General features: G+C 43.6%; 1 protein-coding gene across 1 annotated transcript; it reads right to left on the bottom strand.

Annotated features, from left to right (window-relative positions):
• Window positions 1-7,094: 7,094 nt before the first annotated feature.
• LOC109308935 (C2 calcium-dependent domain-containing protein 4C-like) lies at window positions 7,095-8,919 on the bottom strand. Its single transcript, XM_019533417.1, has 2 exons — window positions 8,806-8,919; window positions 7,095-8,432 (listed from the first exon to the last, which is right to left on the bottom strand). The coding sequence occupies exon 2, from the start codon at window positions 8,393-8,395 to the stop codon at window positions 7,106-7,108; it is 1,290 nt and encodes a 429-aa protein (XP_019388962.1). The 5' UTR covers window positions 8,396-8,432; window positions 8,806-8,919; the 3' UTR covers window positions 7,095-7,105.
• Between the last annotated feature and the right edge of the window lie 458 nt (window positions 8,920-9,377).

Here is a 9,377-nt window from a genome sequence, read left to right as displayed (position 1 = left end):
GTCATGCTTCCCTCTCATTAGATGGATGCTGTAAGGTTGAATGGTTTAAAACACAGCAGTCTCTTAGGGTGGAAACAGACATCACCTGATAAAAAAAAATTATGGCAGCACTGTTTGTAAACAAATAGACCTTACTACTCTTTGTTGCACCACATCAAAAGAAAATCAGTGAAAGTTAGTAATAGGCTCTGCTACTTTATTGCAGCACATGTGTATTAGCTCTGTGGTGGGAAAGTACAAGCAGACTGAGCTGCTTATACTGTCCAGCCCCTTGGGGCAAGTACTCTGGGGTCTTAAGAGCCCCTCAAGCCCCTAACTGCATTCCCTGCACCCCAGGGAATCTCAATAAATCACAACACATCTGATGCACTTCATTCAGCAACATCTATTTCTAGTATTATAAATACCCATCCAAGAACTTAAGGACTGTAGTCTTGCCTTTCCCTGAATCCTTTTTTTAGTACTCATTAAAGTAAACATAACCTAGGATATCTAGTCTGTTACGCACTTCCCCCCAAGTCCTTAGTCAATGGATATTTGCTTTTGTTGGTGTTACTTCCTATTTTTATTGGGAGTCATCTTAGAAAGATGATGGTCCTAAAAAACTGCTCCTCTGGGGAAAAGCTTTTCATCCTTCACAGCTCAAACAGTCCTAGTTTCTGTTCCTTGATTAAATAGCCACACGAGACACCACCACAAATTCTCATGAGAAAAAAGTGTGAGGCTTACTTCACATTAATTTTTGCACATGCAATTCTGAACATAAATAATTGAAAAGATAAACCTGAAGTCTTTTTCTGCAAAAAAGCAAACACAAAGAAGTGGTTTTGGTTAGCCAAAACAAGGTCTGTGTCATTATATGCTTTCATTCCTTTAGGAGAATAAGTGCAGTTAAGCAAATCAATACACTATGGTATTTCAGTTTGTAAAGGCAAAGTTAGTAGATTAACTTCTACTATCCATTTAACCATGCTTTTTGATCAAGTCAAACTAGTCAGAAATGTAGAACTTTACTTTTTGAAGGGTTTTGTGTTATTAACAGGTGTATATTTTCATCATAAATCAGTACACTTTTGTAGCTAATTTTTAAAGGGAAAAAACAGAAATATCCTAACTCCTTAAGAGGGAACTTTCCCTGTTAAATATCCCCCTGATGAGCTCTGGTGGAAAAATAACTTCCTAATTACAGGCATGTGAGACCTTTGGAAGAATTTAACCTCCCTCACTGCCTGATCCAGAGTGAGAGGATTATCCTTCTTCACAGGCCATACGGCTATTTATCTTCCCACCCTCTGGCCAACCCCCGCTGGTTGTATCACTTAATAAATGTGGATGCCTCCTTAGCCATAAATCAACTATTTATTTTCAATGTTTTGTTTACCACTGAAAATAAATGTTTTTCTCTGGTTATTTGGGGTCCCATTTCCTAGCTGCTGCTCATGAGCTTTGCCAGGATATAATGGAGACAGCTCCGAAGTGGACAATCTGCATGCCTTATGTAGGAAGGGAATCCAGACGTTGCTGAGATAAGCACAGGAGCTGCCTGGTTTTGCCTAAGTACAGAGCCTGTACCTGAGCACCGAACTACTTTTTCATTTGGCCAAGCGTGGGGTGCTTCCACCTGCATGGGGACTAAGTGAAGTCAGCAGAGCTTACTATACATACACAGACATCTGCCTGTGATAATCATGTCAGGAGGGGAACTTGTAGATGGGATAATGAAACCTCTACAATCTCACTTCCTTTTATGACCAGGTGACTTATCACCTGGACAAGGGAGAAGAGATCGACGTCGTATACCTCAACTTTAAAAAAGCCTGTGATCTGGTATCCCCCAATCACCTCTTGTTTAAACTGGCTAACTGCAGCCTTGATGTCACCATGATCCGCTTGCTGGAGAACTGGCTCTGCAGTAGGACCCAGAGGGTGGTGGTCAATGGGAGCCAATCGTCTTGGTGTGCTGTGACCAGTGGGGTCCCACAAGACTCTGTCCTAGGGTCTATACTGTTTAACATCTACATCAATGATGTGGACATTGGTGTCAGAAGTGGACTGGTCAAGTTCACCAACTACACCAAACTCTGGGGTGAAGCATTCACACCTGAGGATAGGAGGGTGATCCAGGCGGATCTGGACAGACTCATGAAATGGGCTGATGAGAACCTGATGGTGTTCAACACCGAAAAATGCAAGGTTCTCCACCTTGGGAGGAAAAACCTGCACCATGCATATAGGATAGCTACGCTGGCTAGCACAACAGATGAAAGGGACTTGGGGGTCATGGTTGACCACAAGATGAACATGAGCCTTCAGTGTGATGCTGCAGCTAGTAAAGTGAGCAAAACGCTAGTTTGCATCCAAAGATGCTTCTCAAGCAAATCCCGGGACGTCATTCTCCCACTGTACTCGGCCCTGGTGAGGCCACAGCTGGAGTACTGTCCCCAGTTTTGGGCTCCACAATTCAAAAGGGATGTGGAGAGTGCAGAGAAGAGCCACGCGCATGATCAGAGGTCAGGAAAACAGACTTTACAACGAGAGGCTGAGAGCAATGGGACTCTTCAGCCTGGAAAAGTGCAGGCTCAGGCATGATCTGATGGCCACCTATAAGTTTATCAGGGGTGCTCATCAGGATCTGGGGGAATGACTGTTCACAAGAGCCCCCCAAGGGATGACAAGATTGAATGGTCACAAACTCCACTGTGACTGGTTCAGCCTGGACATAAGAAAGAACTTCTTCACTCTCCAAGCCCCCAAGGTTTGGAACAGACTGCCACGTGATGTGGTTCAAGCACCCGCTTTGAACACCTTCAAAACACATTTGGATGCTTGTCTTGCTGGGATCCTATGATCCCTGCTGACTCCCTGCCCCTGGGGTGGGGGGCTGGACTCAATGATCCTCCAGGGTCCCTTCCAGCCCAAATGTCTATGAAATCTATGAAACAAATTTGACAACAACAAATCTTTGTTTTGCAATTTGATTGTCATATTCTAGCCTCACTTTATACCAAAATGAAAAAATAAAGCATGTGAGAAAAGAAAATGCTCAGATGATTGGACATGTGCCACTTAGTGTTACTTTATTTATAAAATATAATAATGTAGGAAGGTCAGTCTGGACAAAGATTATGTAGGTGCTCCCAAATGAAGTGTTTTTCAAATCCAGGGCAGGAAAGCATGTTTATATTTGGACTGAAAGGGGAGCAACTCTGACAATAGTAGGTCTTCTAATAAAATAAAGTATTTCAAAGTGAGAATAAAAATATGAAGCCAGCTTGACAGCATAACAAGGAATAGAGTAAAAAAATAAAATAAAATAGATAACAACTACAACATGTTTCACTATGAATGGCTGCTTATTTAGCAGAGCAAAAAATTAGTTTTTCAAAAGTTAAGGTTTGGGGGCAAAGTGGTGGTGCAATTTCCAAGTTACCTGCAATTATAGGGTTTATCCAAGGGGAGAAAGAATATGCCATAGGCTAAGTACAGACACTCAAAAAGCCAGAGGTTGAATAGATTAAATCTTTGCAGGTTAGACTAAGCTGTGTAGATTGAACCAATAAGCAAGTGAACAGATACTCGCTTTTGATTCTGGAAATGCAGCCATGTGCCAGAAGCAGGGGATGGGGTGTGGGGGAAGGGTGGGGCAGGATGCTAAAGCACACCTCCCTGCTCAGTTGGGGCAGAGACAGGTTTGCAGGGGAGGTGCAAAGCATCCTGGGATGCTGGGGGACTGTGAGTTAACTTGACTCTGGAAGGGATCTGAGACAGAAGTTCAATAAATTGATTTAACCTAAATCAGTTAAGTGTTATACTACATCCATCCAGGTTTATCTTAAACTGGTTTTGGCTATTTTGAAAGTGATTTGTGGGCACTGAATTTGTGTTGTTACAGAGTTGAACCGTTTTCCAGTCACTTAGGGCAAGGCAGGCCAGTTAGGAAAAGCAGGGTCTTGTTACCACTTTGGTGCAATTGAACTATCCTACAGTCCATTCTGATTCCAATAAATTGGCAAATTCCAACAAAGAAATGTTTTGCCATCTCTTTCCATGCAGTTCTTCACTTCTCTCATCCCTTTTCTGCTTCCTTTCCTTCTCCTCCTTTTATCTAGCTCAATCTTGCTGCAGTGTCTGAACCTAGAGCAAACATTTGGACAATGCAGTCAACTACTCCATGGCCCAATCCAGAAACTATTGATTTATTGCCTGTGAGCAGTTCTATAGCAATAATGCTTATTTTTCTTCTGGAAAGCACTTGTAATTGCTGTTGGTCTCCCCAGCAAACAATGTCTTTATTTCCCCTGTGACAAGCACTGTTTTTATTGTAAAATGTTTAGATCTGCTCCTCTAAAGAACTTAATTTATATTTATATCATTTCAACTTTGTATCCTAGCATGCATTTGTTTTACAAAGGGACAGCTAGTCCTCAGAATAAGGGATAAGAAAGTAGTTATATATAACGAGCCTAAAGATGGACCTTGTGGGTGCAACCACGTAAGCATGAATGTTTGGTGCCCCAGGGACAAGTAGTGGCAGTGCATCTGGTCAAAAAAACCTGCACTTAAAAAAAAAAAAAAAAAGCAGGGTGATGCCATGTGGCAGCAGTGTGCACTGCCAGAAACTGGAGCCTGACCGGACAGATATCCAGGGGTCAAAAAAAAGCCACAGAAAAAAAAAAGTGGAGCAACACACACACAGGCAGTGCATGCTGTTCAAAAGTGGAGCCAGACCGCCCAGAGCTGCGATGCGACTGCCAGTCAAGTCCATGCAGCAGAAACATTGCTGCTGCAGCCCTGGGAGGCCTCCAGAACACCAAGTAAGGTTGCTGGGGCCTGCCCCGTGCTGGCCTCAGCTCCCCCACCCCACCTGGGGTAACTTGCCACTCGCCAAAGTATGCATGGTATGGGCATTCCCTGGGGGACAATGTTGTGCTATTGCTGTTTGTCCCCAGGGAAATGCATGTTCCTACTCATAGGGACCCACTTTCATAATTTCATTTAATTTTAGTCCATTTTGTAAATGCTCTCAGCACATTCTCCTATAAAAGCTGTTTTTCCTCAGGGATTTCCATTATCACCAGACTTCAAGATGAGCTAAATCAAAACTTATCTTTGTGAATTTAATGGCTCTTATGGTCACACTAATCTCATTTGGGTTTCTTCTTCCAGTAGCCCAAGGAAGTGAAAAGGGCATAGTTTAATTCTCTCAGCTAAATCCTGAAGTAGCAGTAAAAGCCCAACACTGTTTTATAGCAAAACAGAATCAACCCTCTCATAGCCCCCTTTTCACCCACAAACAGTATCGTAATTTGCAGTCAGTTATTTAAGGAGTTATGTTAGAAACCAAACTGGGATGGCAAAAAAAGAGAGAGAGGAGCAAATGCTGCCACTGACATAGGTCTGAAACCTTTTATGTGCAGCCTTACTTCTATCCAATGAGCAAAGGAGCAATTCCTCTTCCTGTACCATTGCTGAAAGCTTCTCTTTACAAGACATAGCAAGCAGAACATTTTCTCTGTTTCAGACTGGGAGTTTGTGACTTAACAAAGGTCAGACAGGCACTTGGCAACCAACCTGGGAACCCATGCTTCTTGCACAGAGCTATGTTTTCAGTTAGAGCATTTGTTTTGAGCTGGTCACTGTCACTGGCTCCCTAAAGCTGATGAACAGAGAAAAGCTGAAGGTGGAAACAACTGGCAGATATACACTGTCCAGACCTTTTGTGTCACCTCTCTTCCAGATTTTATCCGTGATATTCATGAGTTTACTTACAACTGCTCTAGTAGTAGGAAAGTGTTCTTTCTACTTCGTAATTAGGAAACACAAATATTTGAGGAGGGCAAGGTCACCCAGGAAGCCCATAGTAGAACCAGGAATTCAGTCCCATTTCCAGATTCAGTCCAGAATCCCAAACCCAGATCCATAATTTATTTGGTACCACCATCTCCCAACAAAGCATCATGGATTTTGCTTTATGATGTGATACAACTACAGTGTTGCTTCAGTATCATTGTTTTGCTGTTTCCTCTCCCCATGAATATTTCTATAGCAGACACTAGTTGTCACATCATTACTGCCAAACACCTTCAGTTGGAAGGCTCAGAGACAGCTCTGGACAAAGACTGATATGCTATAGTTCATAATGGTCCCGTGCAGACCTACAATGGGCTCTGTACTGTAGGTCAGTATTTGGAGTCTTAATAGCAGCCGCTTCCCTTCAAAGTGCTGAATGGGTTAGGACATTGATCATCTGGTGGTTATTATATTAAACAACTGCTGCCTGTTCCATCAGCTACTAATCTCATTGATATGAATTCTGGGGAATGCATCTCTTTTAAGGGGTTCAGTTCCTAATGTTCTGCTTTGGGTTTCACAGTTCTCACTTTGCTGTACAAAAGGATCGGGTTTTAAAAGTCAGAACTTACAGCACAAGGCACAGTAAAATGTTTCCTTCTACAGAATTTAAATCAGTATAAAATATCAGCGCCAGATTTTTATTTTTAGGCTGGAGTTCCTGAAGTCCCAGACGGCCCCAGGTTCTAAGGCTCTTTGGACTTGAGGCACCCCTCCATCACTATTGTTAGTTGAGTGGCACTCAGTTTCAAGAACTAGTTGATCTTTTACAGGGTTCGGCTACCCCAACTCCCTGGTCCCTCTGCAAGGAGGCAATCAGCCAAGCAGGAACAAGCCTGAGCTTGAGCTCACCTCCCACACCTTGCAGCATGCTTCAGAGCATCGAGCAGCACTCCAGGGTTCTACAGTACAATGTTAGCTTTAGTGTTATACCCTTCTTTCTAGGAAGGAAAGGAAACCTTTTTCCAGGAACATTTTTTTCCACTTCCATCCACGCGTGATGGATAATACCTTCTCCAAAGCAATTTCTACAGAGTAGTAAATGCATCAAATGAGTGTAATTAACAATACTACCATACAAAGCTAAGGCTTTGCAATCTAAGTGATCAAGAAGAAAAATATAGGGGCCTTGCAAGATAACACCAAAACAAAAAGCATCTCTTTAAAGATATTCTTTATTTAAAAAAAATAAAAAGCACTTTAAGAATACAAAAATAAATTATATGCACTTTAAAAAAAAAAGTTATTTGGCATTTTATATAGATAAAATATTCATTAAACACAACTCACTTTCACCCAAGATGCAGTCTCTTTTCATATTACACCCTTTATTCATAGCTTTCATCCTCACAGAAAAATTGTAAAGGTCATCCTCTGCAATGCCATCAAAGAAGAAGTCCTCATTAAAAATGGGATTCCTGCTTCTCTTTATGACAGTGCTTCTCTGCTTCTGAATTTTTCCAGGCACAAGGGAAAAGGTGATGCAGCAGTTTATATTCTTTGACTCCACAGATGCATCATATAAGCCTTCTGCATTAATCAGACGGATCCTAAGCCTTCGGTTTTCTGAACAATACTCAGCTGAAAGTCGCAACAGTCCTCCCCGATCCAGTAGGATGGTGCGCTCTCCAGCAAGCCTCTCTTTGCCACAGGTAAGGTCCAGTGGGAAGATAGGTGAACACGACAGACTGAAGCTCCGTGGGGCAAGCAGCCCCTCTGAACACCTCCTGGTAGCACTGGGACTGTTATCATTAGAGCTGCTCTCGTCAGTTGATAGAGAGTTATTTCTTCCCAAGCTGGATTTGTTCTTTGCTTTCAATGCTCTGCACAACAGCCCCTCTTGGCTCCGAGCTTTGAGCAAGGGGCAGGATCTGGGAAGAGATCTACTAAGAAGTGGTGAGCTGAAAGGAGAAGAGTCAGTGGAAGAAGCAGTGTCACTGTCAAAAGGGCCTTGCTTGGGCAAGTACAGATGCTTAGGAGGCAGTCTGGCAGAGCTGATCGCAATAGGGCTGGAAATGGACCCTTTGCTACTGTAAGTGTTGGCCCTGGATCTAGGTATCCTCAAGCTGGAAAGAGAACCACTGCCTGGGTCACTATGAAAGATGGACTCCTTCCTCCTGATGTGGGGACTCTCCAGTAAGGTACAGAACCCATAGGAAGTCTGGGTTTTGGGAAAGTGGGGCAAGGACAATGCTGCTTGGGACTGTGGGTCTGAATTGGTGTTTTCTTCCTCCAGAACTGGAATCTCCTCAGCACTTTCTACCTGGATGAGATGTGGCAAGAAGCAGCTTGGGCTGCGATCAGCTCTGCCAGAGGGGCACAGACTACAGTCTCCAGAGGTGCGTTGGTGCCGAGAGACATCAGGACCACCTGCAGGGTTGGTCAGTCTGGGGGGGATGCAGAACTCGGGGATCTTGTCAGGGGTTAAAACATTGGGATAAGCAGCAGCACCTCCCCAGACTTTGTCTGGCACTGCCTGTAAGAAAGGACTCTGAGAGTTGCCATTTATAGGTGATGCTCTGATCTTCTCCAGGACCCACATCATTGCAGCTCAGAAGCAGTCTGGAAAAAGGCAAGTTCACCTGAAAAACAGAAGCAGAGGCACATAAGGTGTCTCCCAAGCTGCTACAGCAAAGCAGAGCCCTGACTAGCATTTTGGTCCCTTTTATTCCGCTGCATGGCTACCAGCATCCCCAATTTGTGGGATCAGGATTGATTTCTCTTACCATAGCATACACACAGCTCATCACCTCACAGTAAAGGCTTTTAACACAATAAAGACAACAGGATCCTACAGAAATTAAATATTGTCCCACAGAAGTTAATTTGTTTCTAGCATTCAAAGTTTAAACCCAGGCTAAGCAGCTCTAGAGTCATTATAGAAAGTCTCTGACTGTTTTACTGACAAGATTTCTGCTTGAACAGAGCTCACCACACACACAAACATAATCCTACCTTTTTACATATAAGCCACTTAAAGTTATTCTTCAGGAGCCTGTTAATCCAGGTCAGAGCAGAACAAAGCCACTACCACTGCTGCTGCTGCTTCAGTAGTTGGTAAAAATGAGTCAGACAGTGCCTTTATAAGCAAGCCAGGCAGACTCCCAGCCAATCACACGGCCTGGGCAGGAGGAAGGGGGGAAAACCCAACTCCTCCCTCTGGCTAAACTCCAAGCTCCTAAGAGGCTCCGGAAAGTCCAAGCTGAGCTCATAGCAGGCAGCATAGCTCATGCTGTCCTCCAGCTTGTTTGCCTGGCTCTCAAGTGGTAACAGCTGCTGCCTCTGGGTAGACACCTGAATCAAAGGAAGAGATAGGAGGGAGATAATTTCCTCCCAGACACTGAAGCATATACTAGTAGGAGCAGGCAGCCTATCGAGTTGCTCTGCTAACCACTAACACGCACACCCCTTTCAGGGTCTTTGACTTCAGATTCATCTATGTACAAAAAAACCCCTAGCTAAGCTCAGATATAGAGGGGGCTGTGCAAACTTGGCCCTGGGGCAAAGTCAGTTGGAGTCTGTAATTT

This window comes from Crocodylus porosus, unplaced genomic scaffold (genome assembly GCF_001723895.1).
Source record: "Crocodylus porosus isolate Cpor-Errol unplaced genomic scaffold, CroPor_comp1, whole genome shotgun sequence".
NCBI classification, from domain to species: Eukaryota; Metazoa; Chordata; order Crocodylia; family Crocodylidae; genus Crocodylus; species Crocodylus porosus.
Note: the sequence above shows the minus strand (reverse complement) of the source record. Positions and strands in the feature narration are given on the sequence as shown.

What these genes read in the sequence shown, in the direction of transcription:
- LOC109308935 (XM_019533417.1), bottom strand. Translation starts at nt 8,395, where the DNA reads ATGATGTGGGTCCTGGAGAAGATCAGAGCATCACCTATAAATGGCAAC.